Here is a 21,643-nt window from a genome sequence, read left to right as displayed (position 1 = left end):
CCTGTGTGCAGCGAGGGGTGAGCAGGGTCGCCTGGGGCCGCTCCCACATCACAGGTGCCCAGCTGCTCACCCCTGCCCCGTGGGCCCCCCGAAGACCAATGCTGGAGAACGAAGCTCCAGGCCAGGCCCTAGTCCCGGACAGGTGCCATACTGTGTGGCACTGGGGGTGGGTGACAGAGGGACGGGCGCTCCACCTTGTGAGGAGAGGACGTGGCAGCAGCAACAATAGCTCTGCTGGCCAGGCTCTGAGCTAAGCACACCCTGTCTATTCACTTGCTTAATTAATCTTCCCAACAACCCTAGTACCTCACGACGTTGCTATTATGTCCATTTCAGAGTTAACCACAGAGAAGGTGGGGAGGGAAGGGTGCTGTGCCTTTTTGTATGTGGATGGCAGGAAGGCATCTGACTAGAGATGGAAGCCCTAAGAGACGGTGCCACTCAGCAAACGCTGTGGCCACACGAAGACAAGGGCTCACGAAGACAGAGCACAGACTACCTCAGGCTGTGCAACGTGTCTCTGGGATCTTTTCTACTTGTTCTTGGATGTAGTAGATGCCTATTTGGCAAATCTTTCAGTGCAAAAACATTCACAGCAGGAAAGTTTCTAGCAGGCACCTGTTTTTGGAGCTGCCCAATAACTAAGGGCGTGAAGGTAGAAATGGGGTTAAAGGCTACCAGGCAACAAACTCTCATTCTCAGACATATAAGTCAAGTAAACCTCCTAGAACGAGGATAGACTACACCACACCGACCTGAGGTCTAGGACTTGGCTGGCCACGACGCCAGGCTGCGTGGACTTGCCCTCGGGCAGATCGTACAGAAAGAGCTTGCAGTCACAGACCACTGCGTAGGCCCGCTGCCACCCCTTCTTCACCCCGGTCGGCTTGGGGACCTGCAGATCAAAGTAACCATGTTCCTCTGGGCCAGGGGTGCCAGCCGCAACACGGCCGGACAACGGAAAGTGGAGGTGGCAGGCCCGGGAGACTTCCTGGAGGCGGCTGCTGTGCAGCGGTCCGCTCCTAGCTGCTGCACGGCCAGTCCAGGCTGGCGGCAGAGCTGCGTCTGGGCCCAGGATGACTCGGGCAGTGCTGGGGAGGGGCTCTGCCCATGACAGAAGGTGACGCAGGGGACAGTGCAGACAGCTCAACGAATGGGTGTGTTCACAGCAGACGGGGAGCAGCGTGGAATGCTGGGCCGGGCACAGCGCCTTCAAATGGCACTTGGCTTTGAAACCTTAAGTGCGTCAGCCCAGGAGGTGGGGACGAGAGGCCCCAGCTAATGCTGAGTGTGTTTCTGGGGCGGGGGGTCCCTCAGGACCCCAGGAGGGGAGGGCTCCCAGGACCGGCATGTGGGTCGCTTCATGCAGCAAACGGACCAATTTCCAGGGTAGCTGGGCACGGCCGTGGGTCACCAGGCTGGGTCGCCTGCCTGGGCAGGCAGCAGGGGGAACATCCTACCTTTACGTAGCCCTTGTAGGCTGTTCCTATGCCTCTCTGTACGTCCACACCAAGAGGCCGCTTGGACTGCTCAGGGGGTATGGGGCACACCTGGGGAGCGCTGTCCTTGCAAGACACGTGGCAGGCAAACGAGCACACTGCGAAAGCACAGAACACACTGTCACACCTCCGCCCCCAAAGCAGCAGTTGCCTCAGACGTGCGTGGCACCCCAAGAAGGAAACAGTTTTTAGAGCAGTTCCTACAGACGCTTAGGGTACGCTGGCATCGAGCAACTTTTCCACACGCTCACTAGCACCCACTGGGGGGCTGGCGCCTGTGCTCGGGGGCTCCGGCCCCAGGCTCGTCACGGTTCTCACCGCGGGACCTCGGCTGGCCACGCATGCCCGCCCAGCCCCAGCACAGGGCAAGACCACAACACAGAGGCCTAAAATGCTAACAATGACAAACTAGCAGAAAAGAGACCAGACAGTGGTGCTTATCTCTAAATGACTTGATAGTGGAAGATCGTAAAGTTGTTTTTACTCTCCGCCTTTCCTCATCCTGCAGGAGAACGGACGTGGACGGGACGTGGATGTTACATTTTGTAACAAACAAGGACCAACAGACACCCTGGTCACCCCAGAGCAGCGCGCTGTCCACTGCAGCATGATCTCAACTCAGAGACCTTCACCGAGCACTTGTAAAGCCAGAGAAGGAACATGTGCCCTGGGCCCCTCATGGCTAGGTGGCCCTTGGCCTTGCCGGCCTTCACCGGGACTCCCACGCCTGGCCCCTCTTGGCTCGCAGGCCGCACTCACCCTCGCAGGCGTAGCCCTGGCGGATCAGCCCCACCATCAGGGAGGTGCAGTGGCTGCACTGCGTGGGGCTGGAGAAGGACTTGATGCTGAACTGGTGCGCTTTCGGCTGCAGGAAGAAGGTCAAGGTGGTGAGACACGAGCGGTGGGGACCGGGGACATGTCTGCTTGTAACCAAGCGTTCCAACAACTGCAGCGCACCCTGGAAAAGCTGAGCCACGCGCTTTCACCACGACGTGCGCGGCTCCCGGCGTGACCCCACGCATGGAGCCTGAGCCAGAAAATGAGTCCACACGTGCAGCCTTCAGTGAGGACCCTCGCCGCCCACACCAGCAACGCCGGCCGGGCTGGGGCGCTGTGGTGACTCGAGCCCCTTGCCTGCCAGAGGCTCTGGGGCTGGCCTGGGCCGTGTCTTGGAGTGGGCTGCCACCCACAGCAGCTTGTTCCTCCCAGCAAGAGTCTGGAAAGACCCAATGCTCCTTGTCGGGAGAGCAGACACAGGACGCCACCGACAACAGAAAGAGAAGCCCAGCCAGCATCCATGAAGCTTAACACGGCAAATGAAAGGATTCATTTCAGGGGCACGTGAAGATGTGGAACCATCTGTAGGAAGCAAGGGAGTGACCAACACAAAATCCAGAGAGCAGTCCGATCCCCGACTCCACGAGAATCGTAGTCCAAAAGCCAAGCCGTTAGCTGCTCTCAAACAAAATCAAGCCTCCATCTCTAGCTGGCATGGCTGTCTGTGACTGAAGCCTTAAAAAAGACCATGTCTATGTTAAAAAAAAACATCTAGTACGTAAGGCCAGACACCTGCTAAGCTTGAAACCAGGGCCCTGTCACAGCTCGAAGCCATGACCTACGCCGAACCCGGGCGCACTGACGGCACAGCTCTCCAAGATACATCTACGAAAAAGCCAAGTCACCAAGCTGCACGCTGAGCAGAATTCCATTCGCGCTGAGGAGGAAGTGCCTCCCATAAACCACGGGGACCTCCGAGGCCCGAAGTGCAGCCAGACAAACGGGAATGAACGTGGAGAAGGGACTTAATGGACACCGAGCGCAGAGTGGTTACCAGTGGACTAGGAAATGCGGTCTGGGGAGTGAAGACAGAGGGCTGGGGAGGTTAAACTCTGAAATCAGCCAATTAGAATGCACTCATGTCTCACTGGTTTAATCAAGAAAACACAGGGGTCTTCCTTGGTGGCGCAGTGGTTAAGAGTCCGCCTGCCAATGCAGGGGACACGGGTTTAAGCCCTGGTCCGGGAAGATCCCACATGCCGCGGAGCAACTAAGCCCATGCGCCACAACTACTGAGTCTGTGCTCTAGAGCCTGGGCGCGACAACTGCTGATCCCGCGTGTCACAACTACTGAAGCCCGTGCACGTAGAGCCCGTGCTCTGCAACGAGAAGCCACCACAATGAGAAGCCCGCGCACTGCAAGGAAGAGTAGCCCCTGCTCGCTGCAACTAGAGAAAGCCCGCACGCAACAATGAAGACCCAACGCAGCCAAAAATAAACAAATTAATTAAATATACATATTTTTAAAAAGTATAGAAAACACAGGGTCCTGATGCTTTCTGGATTACACACTACTCAGAACAAAACATTACTGTGTACGTGAAAATACTAAGTTCGTCCTATTTACACAAAAGTTGTCTAAATCCGAGAAGGCCCCCCGGGGAAGAGCAAGGTCCCTCCTACCTTTGGTCCCGCCAGAGCGAGGGTCTGTGTGGTGGGCAGCGGCACGGTGGGTGGCCTCTGAGGGGCCCGAGCCACGTCCTGGGGGACAAGTGGGGACAAGCGTGGACAGGTGAGCACTGTCCTAGCTCAGCACGCCTCTTACGCAGCAGAACTGATTAATAATGAACAGTCCTGTCCATTTTAATTTACCAGATTGTTGAGACACCTGTCAAAGCAGCCCTCATCTGGCTGATGCACTGACAGTAATTCTCAAACACAAGCCGGGCTTAGAGTGGCAAGCTGTGAGGCATCAGGGCAGCTTCTGTTCGAGGGCCCGCGAGGCACGTGGATGTGGGGGCAGGGGGCAGACCGCAGGGCTCTCGGGGCGTCAACAGGGCAATACTCTCACCTCCTGCTGTTCTGTGCTTGCGGCCACAGAGACTGGTGGGGACGCCTCTGGCTTTGGAGCTTGTGTTTCTTGCTCACTAGTTGAGCTGGTCTGTGAAAACAAAGGCAGAGAAATACTGTGGGAATAAAAGAGCTTATTCTGCAGAATTTACACTCTAACTACATGTTCTTTACTTAAAAAGTGCATTTCCTTGGGGACCTAAGGTCCCAGCACTGGTCCTTAGTCCTGGGACGTCCCGCCACGGACCCCACCTCACTCACAGCTGTCCTACCTTCTCCGAGGCCTCTGCCCCCGGCGTTCTAAGGCTGGGGTGGCGACCGCGTGGGAGGGTGGACTCTGACAAGTCACAACGATCGCCAAAGGCCTCACGCTCCAACTGCAGCCCGGAACCCCCCATCCTCCAGCCCCAGCCATTTAAGGGCAGGAACGGGAGCTGCCAACCCTGAGGTCAGTCAGCACTGGTTTTACTCTGCACCCAGGAGCCCTACGATCAAGTAGCCACGTGCTCCATGACCCCAACTCAGGGATCGAGAAAAAATACTAACGTCAAAAAAGGTCTATGGGGCTTCCCCGGTGGCGCAGCGGTTGGGAGTCCGCCTGCCGATGCAGGGGACGCGGGTTTGCGCCCCGGTCCGGGAAGATCCCACATGCCGCGGAGCGGCTGGGCCCGTGAGCCATGGCCGCTGAGCCTGCATGTCCGGAGCCTGTGCTCCACAAAGGGAGAGGCCACAGCAGTGAGAGGCCCACGTGCCGCTAAAAAAAAAAAAGTCTATGGACCTGTGACCAGAAGTAGGAATTTCCCTGGAAGCTTTATGACACAGGGAAGTCATGTTCTGTTCTGATAACTCAAGATTCCCAATTTACTCCCACAATTTGAAGCTCAAGCTGCATTCTAAAACCACCTAAAAATGACTTCACATTCATGAGTGTTCCTGATTCTAACATTTCCTCATCACCAGCAATTACAATTTACACAGATGCACATATACAGTTTACAAAGCTTCATAAATGTGACACAGAAGTAGCTGGGTAGGTACCTACAAGAGCAGTTTACAGCTTGCATTCCAAATCGAAATCCCATTGAACCAAATCAGAGACACACCTTCCAATGGCTGGAATTAATCAGGCTGCTGTCTAAGGAGCCAAATTCAGATGGGAAGGCAGCACATACACAAACAACACATACACAACTGTGTACTCCAATATTTGAATTTGTAAGCAAACTCACAAGGGAAAGGCTAGATCAATTAGCTACAAATATAAGCAAGCTTCTCCCATAAGTAAGGCATGTTACATGAGTTACAGTTCCATCTTTAGATAAATGAAGGGCAAGAGAACATTAAGTAATTTAATTTTAGCCATGTAGCAGCCCCACTAGTTTCATTTCGTTGGTTAATTAATCAAAAGGATGCAAATGAAGGAGGAGGAGAGGTGCACATCCAGTGCCACTCTGCTGACGTGAGTGAGGGCGCGGGGAGCCGGCGCGGGCAGCGGCCTCCTTCTTCCCAAGAGGCTGGCAGAGAGGAGGAGACAGAGCCCTCGGGTGCGACAGGAGGCACAAAACTATCATTCCCGCCCAATAAAAACTTGCGTAAAAATGTACTGATTCACTCACCATGGCAAACACTTCTAGTATAAACAGTAAGCTTAATGCAGGGAAATCAGAAGAGAAGCTTCCATCAGACATTTCTCACGTCTGGAAACCCTCCTAGCACACTCAAGACTCTGACCAAGGATTGTTTTCTTTCCATCAGTAAATGTCCTTCCTACTTGAATCACAGGGGAGTGAGGGACTAAAGCATGAAAATGGCAGGGGTGCTGGCTGCACAGGCTGAGGTTCAGAGGTCAGAACCTCTGCCGTCACGCTGAAGCCGCCACGCTGGCCGCCCATGGAGATGCAAGGTCTGAGCCAGAACCACCTGCCGCCTCACGGATCGCTACCCTGTCCACTAGTTTTACAGAAAAGCCACTGCTGTCCGCACCCCCCCCCCCCACCCCGCCAGTTAACAACCCCAGTCTTTGCTTCTCGGGAGTCTGTATCTGCCCCGACGACGGTGTCTGGCCGTGCAGGGCCAGGAGGAGGCACCAGGCTGAGTAGCGGCAGGTTCTGCACGTACCACGGGTTGTGAACGGTTGCATGTATTTACCTCTTAAAAAGTGAGGACTTCAGGGAAAAGGCAGCATCACAAATTTGATTAAAAAAACCCTCTTGACAGGTGAATGTAAACAGGTGTGCGCCCAGAATGGTGGCGGCAATACAGATCCGCCTGGATTTCCTAACAACTGATCTAGGCAAGGATCACGGTCGTCCGCTAACCCACGGTGACCGCTGATTGCTCCCAGGGCCCTTCCCGGGGTGGGGTCTGGTCTGGCAGATACCACCTCCACCTAAGGGTCAAGAAGCTTAGCGTCCCCGGTGCTGAGCAAACTGGCCTCCGCTCACGGGGAGAACACACCATCTCCCGAGCAGAGTTCACATCAAGATGTTCAACCCACATCTAATCGAGAGGAAGAGTGGAGGCCTTCTACAAGAGAACTGGTCTGGACACTACAAGAACATCAATGCTATAAAACACAAAGTGGGGGGTGGGGGGGACAGGGGCACAGCTCCAGATTAGAAGAGACCAAAGGGACACGAGCTCTGGCTCCTGAGCTGGAGGGAAGGCAGCTGTGCGCTGCGGCATCAGTGCAAACCATCCCTGCGTGGTGACGGCACTGTGGATACGCAGGGGAACGTCTTCAACTCAGGAAAGAAACGCTGGAGTACTGAGTGTATTAGGGGTCATGATGCCTGCAACCCACACTCAAATAGCTCAGGGGAAAAAGGTCCATGTGCATGTGGAGAGAGAGGGAGAGAAAGCAAGGGCAGCAACATGCCAGGTGAGAGACACGTATGTTCCCTGTACTATTCTTTCAACTTTCCCACAGGCTTAAAATTTTCTAATAAAAAGTTAGAAAACAAAAGCAACGGCAAACACATCAGAAGTCCCATTGATGAGATTTCCTTTCACACATCAGAAGTCCCATTGATGAGATTTCCTTTCACTAGTTTCCCGTTGCGGCTTGCTTTACGGGGCTGCTGGCAAGGGCCCGTCCCAGCAGTTTTGCAGAGACCGTCCTGCCTCCACAGACTGATGTGAAGAACACACAGCTGAAGAGGAGGGAGGCGGGACCCACTCAGACCAGCAGCCACTCCCGGAGCTGGAGGGGCTGCTCTGGGTTCCTCCTGTGCGGGGCGGGCCTCCCTGAGCAGAGGCGATGGACTCCAGCACCAGGACCGCAGCAGGGGCCTGGGCCGGACTACTCTTGCAAGCCAGCCACCTCCGCCCCGGCAAGGCTGTACCGTACTGCAACAGGAACACGACCAGCTCGTTCTTCACCGTGAGAGCCTGTGGTTTAAAAACTGCCTGGAATATTCAGCACGCAGGCAGAGGCCGGTGTGGACTTCCTCCCGGAAGGTGCCAAGCACTCTCTTACCCTCCACCTAACTTGAGGGGCCTCTCTGTGAACGCCTCAAACACCCTAACTGCTTCCAACTGTACACGTTTAGCCCCTGGTCAATTGCAGGATCGGCACAGCTGAGCTAAACTGCCCGGGGCCAGTGTACTGTGGGTTTGCGGCCCTGCAGGCAGTCAAATCACAGTAACTGATTTCTAACTTTTCATCAATCCACCTGCCACTGTAAAAACATAATTACTTACTCTAAACGTCAGATCGTGCGCAAGGGGTGCAGTGTTGAAGTACTCAAAAATGGAATCCTGAAAATCTGGAAGCTTGAGTCCTGTGAGAACAAAACGGGACTAGTCAAGGTAAAAACTTAAGATGCAAAGACTCAGGGTCACCGAGATATCAATTCTGTCAGTTAATGATGAATCTGAGAGAGTAACCGAGGAAGACTATCCGGAAATCTCTAAAAATGAGGGGGCGGGTGGGGGGAGGAGACCTACCAGATGCTAAAGCAGATTCATTGAAGCGTCTCTAATTAGAATCGGGAGGCATTGCCCATGGACAATGAGCAGGGGAGAAAATCCAGGAAGAGCCCCCACGCCCACGGTAATGAAATCTCAGCTATGGTAAGACCCACATCTGAAATCAGTAGCGAGGGGAACTTTTTAATAACTGGTACTGGACAACTAACTAGCCACAGGAGAAAGATAAAACGGGGTCCGCCCCTCAAACTGTACGTCATAGTAAATTCCAGATAAGTCAGTAATCTAAATGTTAAAAGTGAGACTATGCAAGCGTCAAAAGAAGACATGGGCGAATTACTTGAGCAACTGGGGACATGGGGGTACTGCCCTGTAACTCAAAAAAGGGAAAAAACTGATAAATTTGACACACAAAAATTTAAAAAACAACAATAAAAATACCTTACGCTTGGCAAAACAAAAACAACAATAGCAAAAAACCATCATAAACGAAGACAAACTAGGAAAACTATTTGCAACTTCTGTCAAACAAAACGTTCTAGTCCTCAATATATAGAAAGCTTCTAAAAATTAAGAGAAAGCCACAACCTGAATTATAAAAAATGGGCAGAAAACACAGATACGTAAGTCACCAGAATAAGAAATACAAACAGCCCTCAAACACATGGAAAGGTGTGCAGTCTGGCTCATAGTAAGAAAAAATGCAAATGTGGTGCTACTTCTCACCCATTCAGAGTAAGATCACACTTTGTAGGCGGGGCTCTGGGGCAGGAACGCTCGCCTGCACTGTGGCGGAGACACCAATGCACAAGCTTCGGAGCAGAATCCAGCACTGCTGAGGCTAAGTGTATGCATGCTTAGCCTCTGACTGGCAATCCCACTTCTGGAAACCTATCCCCAAGATGCACGGACAGAAATAGGAAACGCTATATGCACACGGCTACTCACCGCAGCACTCTGTGATAGCAAGAGACCAGAACAGCCCAACACCCGGCAGGGGGCTGCGCTGTGCTGGGCGAAGGGTCCGGGACCAGCTGAGGGCTGTGGCCTCGCCTGAGCACGTAACAGAGCAGGGCAGGCCTTTGTGAAGTCATGGGGGACACAACTGTCTAATTATACAGGTACAGGTACTTGCTTTATATTTGCAAGGTGAAACAAAGGAAGAATAAACCAAAAACTGTGGCTACTTTTGGAGAAGGCATCTTTGAACAAACTCTACTTCAGAATTTGGACTTTGGAATTATGCTAAGTGCTTTCTTTATGTAACTAAAAACTATTAAACCTAAAAGAAATGAAATGTAAAATAAAACCATTTCATTAAAAAAGGTTTATATTTAAATCATTCAGGGGCTTCCCTGGGTGGCGCAGTGGTTAAGAATCCACCTGCCGATGCAGGGAACATGGGTTCGAGCCCTGGTCCGGGAAGATCCCACATGCTGTGGAGCAACTAAGCCCGTGCGCCACAACTACTGAGCCTGCGCTCTAGAGCCCGTGAGCCACAACTACTGAAGGCCACGTGCTGCAAGCCACAACTACTGAAGCCCATTGTGCTCTGCAACAATGAGAAGCCACTGGAATGAGAAGCCCACGCACTGCAATGAAGAGTAGCCCCCGCTCTCAGCAACTAGAGAAAAGCCTGTGCACAGCAACGAAGACCCAATGCAGCCAAAAATAAATTAAAAAAAAAAAATTCAGACGCGTTGATTCTAATTTACCAGTATCTGCTCTAAACTTTTCTTCCATCTTCTTCTTCAAAATTTCCATTTCTTCTAATAATTCTCTGTTCTTGGCTTCGGAATCCTTTAGTTTGCTAAAATAAAAAATAAACAGCTTTAAGTGCCCAGAGCCCAGGTAATCTCTGTGCTGGCTCAGAGAGTGTCAAGATGTTGGGGGGGGCGGGGGGGCGGGGAGGGTGTTTAATCCAGGTGCCTGGGAAAGTGGCAGGGCAGGCACGACAAGTACCCCTGTTCATACACTTCAAAACTGCAGACTCTCATGCTCTCATTTTTTTCCTTAAAACACTAATAATAAGCACAGCCCCCAGGAGGTGAAGTGCTCACACATACCCGTGCACCTAGGTCTAACTGAACACCGACTAAGTGCCCGCCCCCGGGTGGCCCAAGGCCCCGCAGGCACCTTTCAAAGGAGAGATTCATGTCCTTGACCTTCCTCAGCTCCTCCTGGACGAGCTGTTTGGCCCGGATCTCCGCCTCTAGAGCTGACTGCAGTTCCAGGCGTGCAGACATGTCCAGCTTCTGGCTACGGCGAACTTTCCAAAGGGGATCCTGTAGAGATCAGTTCAAATGTTAAAAACAGATTCTTAAGCTATTTACTTGTTTAACAAAATTAATGCTAACAAATAAGTAATTCACCTTCTTTTAATCTTAAGCTTTTATTATATTTAAGTATCAACTCTCAGATGTTAAAGTCCATGGGATCCAGTTTTAGATTTGTGACTTTTTTCTCAGAGGTCTTCTAAAGAATAAACTTTACGGTTTTCCTTTAAGAATAAAGCCGACCCTGTAGTGTAACCTCTACATGGCCCCACTGCTCTGTTACAAACTTAAGTTACATTCTAGGATCACAGCTATCTTATTTCTCCTACGTCTTGAAACGTTTTGCTATTTCATCATCTTAGTAACTATGCCGATACTCATCAATTATTCCTACCTATGACAAAAGACTAAAATAATAACAGGAAGGAAGAATGATGTAATGACCTAGAAGGTTGAAGCCACAGTGAAATAAACCAGCTTGAGGACAGCATTCTTCCATTTTCTTACTGAGCTGCCTAATGTATCTCACCGACTTTCAAGAGCATAAGAGAAGTCTGAAGAGATTATCTTGCAGACTTTTTTTTAAGGCTGTCACTGAATACAGTTAAGAATTCTTCATTTTTCCTCCATAACAAGAAAGAGGAGAAAACGGAGTGAGAGAGATGGCTCACAAGCAGAAGAGGGTACGGAGGAGCGGGCAGGGCTCCATCTAGTGGTGACAGCGGGACGGATAAGCTGAGAGAAGGCTCAGGGGACCACATCCTAGGGGAACTTCCTCAAGAATGGATAAGTGAACAGACAACACACTTCTAAGGACATTCTCATCCAGTTAGTCCTTCAACACGAAGAACTATCTACACTGTATTTTGCAACAAAAATCTCAACGGGGGCTTCCCTGGTGGTGCAGCGGTTAAGAATCTGCCTGCCAACGCAGGGGACACGGGTTCAATCCCTGGTCCGGGAAGATCCCACATGCCGTGGAGCAACTAAGCCCATGCGCCACAACTACTGAGTCTGTGCTCTAGAGCCTGCGAGCCACAACTACTGGAGCCCACATGCCAAAACTACTGAAGCCTGTGTGCCTAGAGCCCGTGCTCTGCCACAAGAGAAGCCACCACACCACAATGAAGAGTAGCCTCTGCTCGCCCCAACTAGAGAAAGCCCGCGCATAGCAACGGAGACCCAACGCAGACAAAAATTAATAAGTAAATTAAAAATCTCAACAATCCCATTTTGCTAAAAGGACGTATTCTTTCATCTTTTATAAGGTTTGTGCATAAACTTTATTTAATGCAGTTTATAAATGCCAGTGTACTTGTAAACATGACTGGAAGAAAAGAAAAACAGAAACAAAAAAATGTACTACTCATTCTAATTGGTGTTTATAAATGTAAAAATGAAAATGTTTTCCAATCATGGAGCAAAGAACACAGTGGTAGTTTTTCTTTCAATAAAATTATGAGCTGTCCATGTTTTCAAAAGTATTGTGTTCTGGACATTCCTGGTGGCACAGTGGTTAAGAATCCACCTGCCGATGCAGGGGACACAGGTTCGAGCCCTGGTCCGGGAAGATCCCACATGCCGTGGAGCAACTAAGCCCGTGCGCCACAACTACTGAGCCTGCGCTCTAGAGCCACAACTACTGAAGCCTGCACGCCTAGAGCCCATGCTCCACAACAAGAGAAGCCCGCACACCACAACCAAGAGTAGCCCCTGCTCACCTCAACTAGAGAAAGGCCGCACGCAGCAACGAAGAGCCAACACAGCCAAAAATAAATAAATAAAAACAAAATTAAAAATGTATTGTGTTTTGGTGACGGAAGCGCAAGAAGAGTGAGAGGTCAAGGATGAGCTGGAACCTATCAGAGACGGACTCCTGAGGTTCAGCATCTACAAGCCGCACGTGCTCCAGGCCCTGTGGGATGGGGGCCAGCAGTTCAGTCCACCCGAAAGTACTGGCCCCCCCACCTTGGTAAATATACCTTCAAACCAGGAAAACATGGAATAAAACTGTGCGTTCACTAAGTTTAATTCTAGCCAGAATCCTAATGAAGTTTTGTTCCTCTTCACCTTTACTCTGACTTTGTGAATTATTCACAAAGTAACTCACACATGCGTATTTTAACAAGGGTAAATGGTGGAGGAGAGAAGGGGGCGCGAGCTGCTGCATGGGGAGCAGCACCACCAGCCCAGCGCTCAGAGTCACACAGGCTGCTGGACAGACGGACAGACCTACACACTAATAAAGCAAACCTCCTCGACGGCGGAATCCCATCCTGCTAAGTTAAGACTGCACCACAGAGCCTGCTACTCAACAGTGATTTGCTAAATGAATGAATGGTATCAAAGTAATCTGTGATCTCCCGGCGCCCGACAAGATGCCGGGCACACAGAAGCCTCCCACATCACTGAATTACCTGCACGTTCACATTTGGAGCCACCTATGATCCCCCAGCAACAGAAGTGCGCACTTTAGACCCAGACCTACCAGTGTCCTTGACCCCAGGCTGGAGCTCCTCAGCGCCTCGAGTTCTTCGGTCATCTTCGAAGCCAAGGCCTGAAGATAGCCCCGGGCATCCTTCTCGTCGCTGACCCTGGAGGGGAACAGCCATCCCGTGAGCCAGAGGCGCCCACCACCCCTCCTCAGGACACGGTGGCCCAATGCCATGTCACCCCCCATCTCCCGTGACGAGCCCACACCCTGTTAGGGGAGGCCAGTCCCAGCTAGCTCTCTGGGGCTCCTGGGCCATCGTGCAGCCGTGCTTCCCAGAAGCTCTGCCTCCGTTTCAGCCAGGACATGCGGGGCGGGGGCCAGCGCGACCCACACCCTCGGGGGCTTGGTGGTGCTGTTTCTCCACCTTCAGTCCAATGTCATGATCACTGGACAGAACTGCTGCCCCAAGACGGTACCGATCTGGGGGACACAGGCGAGACCTGTAGGCTTAGAGCTCAGAGACGCCACACGAGGTGCAAAGGAGGGGTGGCAGCTGGGAACCACGGTGGGGGCGCCCACTGGGCCGCACCGCGGGGCTCGCCGTGCACGCACCACTGAATGATTTCCGCGATCTGGGCTTCCCAGTGGGCAACCGACTCCTTCTTGGCTGCCAGATCCTGCAGGTCATCCTCCAGCTGTCTGTTCTGAGCTGTGAGTTTATCCACAAAGGAACAAAGCTGAAATTAAACAATTGTAACACACAACTCGTTACTGGGCATCCTCAGCGTTATGAAAACTCCAAGTCCTTTTGAATTTTGAAAGTTTTCTTTAATCGTTATGAGAGTTTCCCAAACGAAGTTTCCAATGTGGACTTTTTGATCATATCAAACTTAAGTCACGTTTCAATACAAATCTTAACATCAAAGTGATTAGAGCTACTGGTTTCAGGTAATTAGCAGCTTGTAACCAAATGAAAACATCCCACTTAAAAGATCAAACATATTATTACTTCACTTAAAAATTAAAATACTTAAAACACCAAACTTCTAAGACTCAAGAACGAAAAAATGACAGCATCCACAAAGTGACGGTTCAGATCCTTTAAATCACCTTTTCGTTTTCTGCAGTCAATTTCTTGTTTTCCTCAAGCAGCATCGCCCTTTCTCGTTCGTACTTGTCTTTGACTGTGCCCACGGCCTCCTCCATCTCACTGTGCCTGAGAAGGCGGGAGAGGTTTTAGGGGTTCCTGACTTTGCCAACGCTCCTCCCCGGGCCCGGCGCAGCCGCGAGGCCTCCGCGCCGCGGGGCTGTGCGGACTCACCGCTCACGTTTGGACTTCTCTAACTTGTCCTTCAGCACCAGGACCTCCTTCTGCAGGGCCAGCTGCTGGCTTTCAGAGTCGTGCACCTCTTTCTTCACATTCTTCACCTCCAGCACGTGGGAGGCCTCGCGTCTCACCAATTCCTCTTCATAAAACAGGACTTTCTTCTCAAGCTCAGATTTTATCTTGGAAATCTCCTGCTGATGTTCTAAGGCGGCACCTGGCCCACGGCCTCCTTGCTTCATCTGAAGATAAAGGTTGGAATAAATTACAAATCTCTGCGCCCTCCTCGAGGCTCAGGCATCACCCCGACCACGACAGACATTTGCAAGTGCTTCTTCCTCTGCCCTGCTGACAGACACCGATCCTTCTAACAGCTGCAGGGCAGGCTTTGGTGGGGGCGGGTGTGTGTGTGTGTCTGCCCTGGGAGGGGTGAGCCCAGATCTGCCTGAGACCCAGAGGCCCCGTCTCACACTCTGACACGAATGGTTCTCAAGGTCTCCTCACACCGTCCGTTCATTCACGCAACAATATTCTCTGGAGGGCTGACTGTGTGCCAGGCACCCTCCTGCTAACAGGGTCACACGGGGTGGTGACGTGGGAAGTGAGCCATCAGGCTAGGAAGGTCTTCATCACGGGGGAGGCGGGGGCTCAGCCAGGGCAGAGGCACTGAGTGAGGGGAGTCGGGGGACAAGTTGCAAGTGTCTGAAGAACAGGAGGAATTGGGGGGCACGAGGGAGGAGGTCAGGGTTATTCGAGCGCTGCGGGAAGCCATCAGAGGACATTAACAACGTGACGAGCTTTGACTTTGGTGTAATGAGCTGCTGTGTGGAGAGTAGACTGCAAAGGGCACAGAAAGGGATGGGGAGATGCAGTCACAGGCCGCCGAGTCCGGGCAAAAGGTGTTGCCCGTGGAAGCAAATACGACGGGGAGAAGCTGACACCTCAGGGATGTGTACTGGGGGGACGGGCCAGGTGTGAGGGCGAGAGAAGACCCATCGTCTGCATTTCACAGATGAGGAAACCCAGGCTCAGAAAGTGGAGTCCCGGATCTGAAGTCTCGCCAAGCCCATGAGGAGCCACTACAGCCCTCCCCCGCCCCTCCCCAGCCACCCCACTGCCCTCTGTCCCTGGACGAGGGCCCCAGGCCATCAGCCCGGCTCTTCCACTGTCAGCAGCAGGACAGACACAGAGAAAGCATGAGGCATCCGTTTGCTAGGGCTGGCTCTAGACTGCCGGAAACATTTACACAGGAAAGAAATGAAGGAACCCGGTTTTTAAAGGTGAGAAGCTCCCATAAGCTTTACATCGCGTTCCCGGCCCCCCGCCGCCCCTGCCCCACGCCAGGTCTTGTTGGAGCCCCGACAATCGCATCATTTAAGGTGACTCCCGCCTGGCAACCGCTAAGGATAAGAGTCTGCTCTCTCAGTAAGAATGAAGACCTCACCGAGCACTACCTTGAGGGCTTCAAGCTCACTTTCCATTTGCTTGGAGAAGTTCTCGCTGTGCTCACGCAGCTTGCGCTCCTTGGAGGCCTCGGCCACGGCGTCCTCGAGCTGAGCTTCCAGCTAAGGAAGGAGAACAGCGCTTTTTATCAACACAAACCAGCTCCACTGCGGCAGCTAGACCTTTACCCAGAAGGAACTCTGGGTAATTCTTCGCTCTTCATCAGATTTTGATCACAAAGTAAAGGCTGAGAAATACACTTCAGGACTTAACTGGAATGGCTGTTTAGTAATAAAACAAGTTTAAATTCTAATTTAAATTGATACTTTGAAACTGTATTTCAAGAAAAGATACCAGTTTGTGAAAACAAATACTCCAATACTGTAGGATATACATTCGGGGTTTTTTTGTTTGTTTGTTTTTTAATTTTACTTATTTATTTTTGGCTGTGTTGGGTCTTCGTTGCTGCCCGCGGGGCTTTCTTTAGTTGTGGCGAGCAGGGGCTACTCTTTGTTGCAGTGCGTGGGCTTCTCATTGCGGTGGCTTCTGTTGTTGTGGAACACGGGCTCTAGGCGTGTGGGCTTCAGTAGTTGTGGCTCGCGGGCTCAGCAGTTGCGGCTCGCGGGCTCCAGAGCGCAGGCTCAGTAGTTGTGGCGCACGGGCTTATTTGCTCCGCGGCATGTGGGATCTTCCCAGGCCAGGGCTTGAACCTGTGTCCCCTGCATTGGCGGGCGGATTCTTAACCACTGCACCACCAGAGAAGTCCCAGATTCATTTTTTTTTAATGGAAGACTTGAAACATACACAAAAGTAGATAGAGTGGTAGAATGAAGCCCATGTGCCATGACCCGGCGTCAAGAGGTAGCACCCTGGGCCTGCTTCAGCTGCATGGCTACTCCCCAATCATTTTAAAGCAAACCCCAGACACAGTTATCATTTCACCCAGAACTGGAATGGTCATGCTTAATTAGGGGTTCACTACAAAGAGTTACAGTTGGCTAGAACTACAAATGTACTGGGGTTGCAAAATCAACTGTCTAAGAAGAAAACAGATAGGCATTCTGAGGCCGAAGGACAAAGAGCCCTGGACATGAAAGGAACAGGAGCACATGCTCTGCGCCTCCCACTCAGTTCACCCTCCCCCTCAGTTTACCGAGTAAACCCAACAGAATGTTAAAGGAAGGGTTGTGGGCCATATGTTGCCTGTTGGTAGCAGAACGTTTGAAATCATCTCGGGCAGCAGTTCAAAGTGGGGTCCTGAGGCCCTTTTAGGGTCTGCAAGGCCCTTCCCCTTCTAAGTCCCTACATTAGGAGCTGGGCTTTCTTCATGTACATTATACAAAAAAGCGTATCACTCCAGACAATGGAGAAAGAGATATGAGAAGCCGGGTGTTTTCTATTAAGTCAGACATTAAAGAAAGGCATAAGCATGTTAAAAATGCCACGCTTCTCACTATATTTTAAAAAACTGGTCACTTTTCATAAAAATGTTATTTATGTTAACATGTAATGACTCTGTTGTTATACTGAACATTTTTTCAGTTTTAATTTCTAACGTGGTAAACACTAAGACCTATAACCACACAAACAAAAGCCCTTCGGGGCCCTCAGTGATTTCTGAGTGTCAAGGATCCCGAAGCCAGCCTCAGGACCGCTGCTCTGGGGCAGCGGCATTGCGCACCTAGAAGCCATGCTGCGTCACATCATGACGTGTTTCTATGGTATTTCTTGTTCGTGAATACCCTCTATTCTGCTTTAAAATTTTAGTACTACAGGAACTTCTTTTAATAACTTCACAAATAGGGAACAAGGGCTGAGAGCTACAAAACAGACGCTTAGCAAAGCGGCTGCTTGGCTTCACGTGAAGTTTAAGATCCACTGTATCTTCAAGTGACTTACGTGACGCAGCCTAAGCTCCCAAAGCTGTTTTACTGGGATCACCCAGGCGCCCCACCAGCGTCCCCTGAAGCCCCGAGAAGCTACCTCCTTCCTGCTCTTGTCGGCCCTGCGGGCCTCCTGCCTCAGCGCGTCCATCTTCTGCACGGCCGCCTCCACCTCCTCCTCCCGGTCCCGCAGCTGCCGGGACACCTTCTGCTTCTGGGACCGGAGCGCGGCCATGCGCTCGTTGAGCTCTGAGAACTCGTGCAGGGCCAGCTTCCGCTGCCGGCGGGCGTCTTCCAGCTCCCGGGCCTGGGACTTCAACCGCTCGCAAGCCTCCACCAATTGCTGAACACAAAAGAGCTAAATTACAGATGGTTTACGTTCGCCTAACAAGGACCGGACCGGAGGCGTAGCGCTGCCTTCCACTGTATTAAGGGGTTAAAGCGACGGCAGGTCTGGTTACAGGCTGTAGCCACAGCCCCGAGAACTGACCTTCCTGGAAAAAGCCCTTTGTTTGTCCCAGCGCAGCCTGAAGAAGCCCACCTGAGACCAGTGAGACCCTCCTATGATGTGAGCAGCTTGCTCACAGAGGCAAGTCTGGCCCAGGAATTTCGACCTCTCCCCTGTGTCATCCACGCCATCACCAAAGTAGCTGAAGCACGAATCTGGTCGCCAATCTGCTTACTTAAACCCAGCAGATCAGAAAAGAGCACATTATATACAGAAGTGCTTACGATTTCAATCAAAGTAAAGAACCGTATAAAAACAATCTGCTCCCTGCCGCCGATCCCTTGACAACTGGGCTGCTTGGTCACCGTGGCACCTGCTGGCCTGCGGCTGGAAGCAGCAGGATCTGAGCAGGCTGGCAGGGCAGCTCCCGCCACAGGGAGGAGAGGCCCCTGTGGACCCGCCCACTGCAAGTTTCTCCAGCCCACCTGCGCCTCTGAGACAAAGCCCTGCAGGTGGTACGATACCATGGGGAACGGAAATCCTGCTCGATTCAGAAAACAGACCCCAGCCACAGGGTCAACAACCGAGTGTACCTTAGGAAACACGGCCCTCACCGGTGTGAACATACTGCTGTCTGAACACAGCTGGACGTGTCTCACTGAACATCAATGTCATAAAGGAGCTATGGCCTCTTTCGCAAAGCCTTGCCAGAGCTGCAGGCCGGGCAGGAAGGATAGGGACTCTGGCTCGGGGGAAGACACGCACCCTAAGCCAACTGGGTCAGTGCAGGGAAAACCCTCAGCCCTCACACAGGGATACCGCCTGCTCAGCAGGCCCATGTCCGAGGTTAAAGACAACGACCGGAAAGTGCGCCCATGTAGCCACGGCACTGAAGAGCACCCACGACCACGATTGGCCCCACGGTAACCGGGCGCCAGTTTGGCTCCGTGTGAGCCTCGGCAGCAGGGGCCAGGATCTGCACACAGGCGAGGGGCCTGGACATCCTCGAACATACACACGGACTCAACCTCACACTCTGCAAGATCACGTAAGCCTCTCTCACACAAACAAGGCCTCTTGACTACCTTGTGGAAATCCTCCTTCTCCTGCCGCACCAGGCGGTACTGCTTCTCCAGGCCTTTCAGTCGATGCGTGGAATCCTCGTGCTCCTGGCGAAGAGTCACCGTGTCCTCAAGCTGTCGCTCAAGCCTATTTGAATCTGAGCAAAAGAGAAAAGAAAGCGTATTCCCTTACATGCAAAACTTTGTGATCTGACCTACTGACAGGGAATTATTTAATAATCCCAACGCTCTTTGTGATCTGACTTACTGAACAGGGAATTATTTAATAACCCCAACGCTCTTTGTGATCTGACTTACTGAACAGGGATTTATTTAATAATCCCAAATGCCCTCGAGGCTTTTTTGACATTCTCTCTCAGGCACGCACATGGCCGCCTGCACACCTGAGCAGACCCAGCAGACTTGGCTCTGCCCCTCTGTCTACGCACCCTTCCCCGGGACCGTGAGCCCCAGGGCGGCATGCGCCTCTCTGCCTCGCCCTTGCTCCGTGTGTGCCAGCACAGTGCAGCCGAGTGGTGCAGGAGGGTTTTAGTAAGTAATGGACGCAATGGAAGCCCTTTTCCGGATCGGGGTAGTGGGTCCCAGATAGGAAACAGAGAAGGCAATTGACTCGGCTTTGATCTGAGGTGAGGCAAGTGCAGCAGCAACCCACGTGTCAGGTAAAGGGTTAAGACTTAAAGGTGACTTGAGTCTTCAGGAAGCTCTGATAACCTAGGAACCACAAAACACACACTCTCGTGACAACAGAACCAGCATCTAAAACACTGGAAAGTGAGTACAGCCACTGAGGGGAGCTTCAGAAAGGAAAGTTATGGCAATTCTGTCTCAGAGTGACAAAGAGGAGAATTAAGAGAGAGAAATGCAAAATATTCTGAGAGTTTATGCATAAAATATTGAGAACTGATTCTAGCTGTAACTATAACATTATAGTATTAGTTAAGCAAGTTGGAGAAATGATTTTAAATAAGCTGGCAAAACACCAGAACTCTTTGCTGAAGTTTAACCTTTTTTTTTCCTGCTTTTCCATCCAATGAAAAGGACTCTGAAAATTTTCTTGGCAGAGACGAATGCCCAAGAATAGAGACTAAGCAGCTTGACTTTAGAACATTACCTGCTATTTTGTTCTTCAAACGCTCGATTTCTTCGTTCAGCTTTTTGATCTCTTTATCCCGGGCTGAACTGCCCAGGGCCCGGGCCGAGCCGTGGAGGGACTGGACGGTCTGGGTGGACTCTGGGGAAGAGACACACATGAGTGCAGGCCCACGGCAGCGGCAAGCAGACCCCACTGCAGAGGCCCCGCTGCCACTCACCCTGCAGCTTCCTGCTCAGCTCCAGCCTCTCCTGTTCCAGCCTCCGGATCCTCCTCTCATAGGCTTCAACCTGCAGGCTGTTCTCCAAATCCCGCTGCACACCCTCGTCTTTGGTTAACGTACTGGACTGCATTATGCTCTTCAGAGAGCCCCGGTCAGAAAAACAGCTGCAAATAAAGCAACAGGGTTTTCTGATCTACTGAGAATTTACAGTGATTCCATTAGCATTTAAAAACTTCCTGGGGTAAAAGATAAGCCTTTTTAAATTGGCAAACAAAAACACTCGTGAAAAGACTTTATTGTTTATGGAGCCAAAATTAGACAAGAGTCTTCCTTCCTGCAAATGACTGGGTGACAACGGGCAGCGAAGAGGGACGCCCTCAGAGCTGGTCAGAGACATTGCCTCTGCAGGGGAGGGGACGTTAATTTCTTTCTTTCTTGTTGAAGTACTGTTGATTTACAATGCTGTGTTAGTACAGAGCACAACTTCTAAATCATCGCGCCCACTCAACCAGACACTGAGAAGAGAAGGCCTTCTGCACGAGGAGCTGGGCTGGGGGGGCCTGGCTGGGCGCAGGCAGAGGCTTCCCAGGACGCTCACCCTGGAGGCCTGCGGCGAAGTGAGTCGGCGAGGGCACACTGGCTCCACACTGACTGGAGACTGTTCCTTCAACCCTCCGGGGCTCATCTTCCCCCGAAGACTGAACACCCTGTAAGGTTCCTTCAATTCCAGCACTCTCACCGGCACAGATAAGCTCCTCACCAATGACCAGCCGACTCACAACGCACAGACTAAGGCCAAGGATGGTTCTCTCCATCAGAGCTCAACTCGGAGACAGGTTACTTAGTTCCTCTTGCATTTAACGTGACAGTGATGTCAGGGACGTTTGAGTCCTACAATGCATGCAGCGAGGCACCCACCGTGCACACGCAAGCACACACACACTCACAGGAGGGGCTGGCTGGTGTTTCTCAAAGGTGGCCCGAGGGTGCTGTGCCGGCTGGCACTGCCGGGGTCCGGGGTCCGTTCCAGGAGGAGGTCCCTGGACCCAACCCAACACACCTGAGCCTCGGTCGCGGGGACGGGGCTGGGATCCACAGGTGTGATAAGCACCCAGGGAACTGAACGCAGTGGGAAGGTCTAGCGCCTCTGCAGAGGAGCTAATA

The 21,643-nt window shown here is 51.9% G+C and overlaps 1 protein-coding gene across 1 annotated transcript in view; it reads right to left on the bottom strand.

Moving 5' to 3' along the window:
- Positions 1 to 21,643, bottom strand: part of CDC42BPB (CDC42 binding protein kinase beta) — a 113,578-nt gene that overhangs the window by 14,151 nt on the left and 77,784 nt on the right. The window contains exons 10-26 of the mRNA XM_065871433.1: positions 20,477 to 20,643; positions 20,278 to 20,397; positions 19,170 to 19,303; positions 17,737 to 17,979; positions 15,765 to 15,875; positions 14,308 to 14,552; positions 14,097 to 14,202; positions 13,599 to 13,723; positions 13,041 to 13,146; positions 10,413 to 10,561; positions 9,992 to 10,086; positions 8,049 to 8,128; positions 4,348 to 4,437; positions 3,960 to 4,037; positions 2,259 to 2,364; positions 1,461 to 1,597; positions 756 to 895 (exon numbers count right to left, since the gene is read on the bottom strand). Of these exons, the coding sequence (XP_065727505.1) occupies positions 756 to 895; positions 1,461 to 1,597; positions 2,259 to 2,364; positions 3,960 to 4,037; positions 4,348 to 4,437; positions 8,049 to 8,128; positions 9,992 to 10,086; positions 10,413 to 10,561; positions 13,041 to 13,146; positions 13,599 to 13,723; positions 14,097 to 14,202; positions 14,308 to 14,552; positions 15,765 to 15,875; positions 17,737 to 17,979; positions 19,170 to 19,303; positions 20,278 to 20,397; positions 20,477 to 20,643 (2,232 nt within the window). The remainder of the gene's footprint in view (positions 1 to 755; positions 896 to 1,460; positions 1,598 to 2,258; positions 2,365 to 3,959; positions 4,038 to 4,347; positions 4,438 to 8,048; positions 8,129 to 9,991; positions 10,087 to 10,412; positions 10,562 to 13,040; positions 13,147 to 13,598; positions 13,724 to 14,096; positions 14,203 to 14,307; positions 14,553 to 15,764; positions 15,876 to 17,736; positions 17,980 to 19,169; positions 19,304 to 20,277; positions 20,398 to 20,476; positions 20,644 to 21,643) is intronic.

The sequence above is a fragment of the Phocoena phocoena genome, chromosome 2, assembly GCF_963924675.1.
Source record: "Phocoena phocoena chromosome 2, mPhoPho1.1, whole genome shotgun sequence".
NCBI classification, from domain to species: domain Eukaryota; kingdom Metazoa; phylum Chordata; class Mammalia; order Artiodactyla; family Phocoenidae; genus Phocoena; species Phocoena phocoena.
This window is presented reverse-complemented; position numbering and strand designations above follow the sequence as displayed.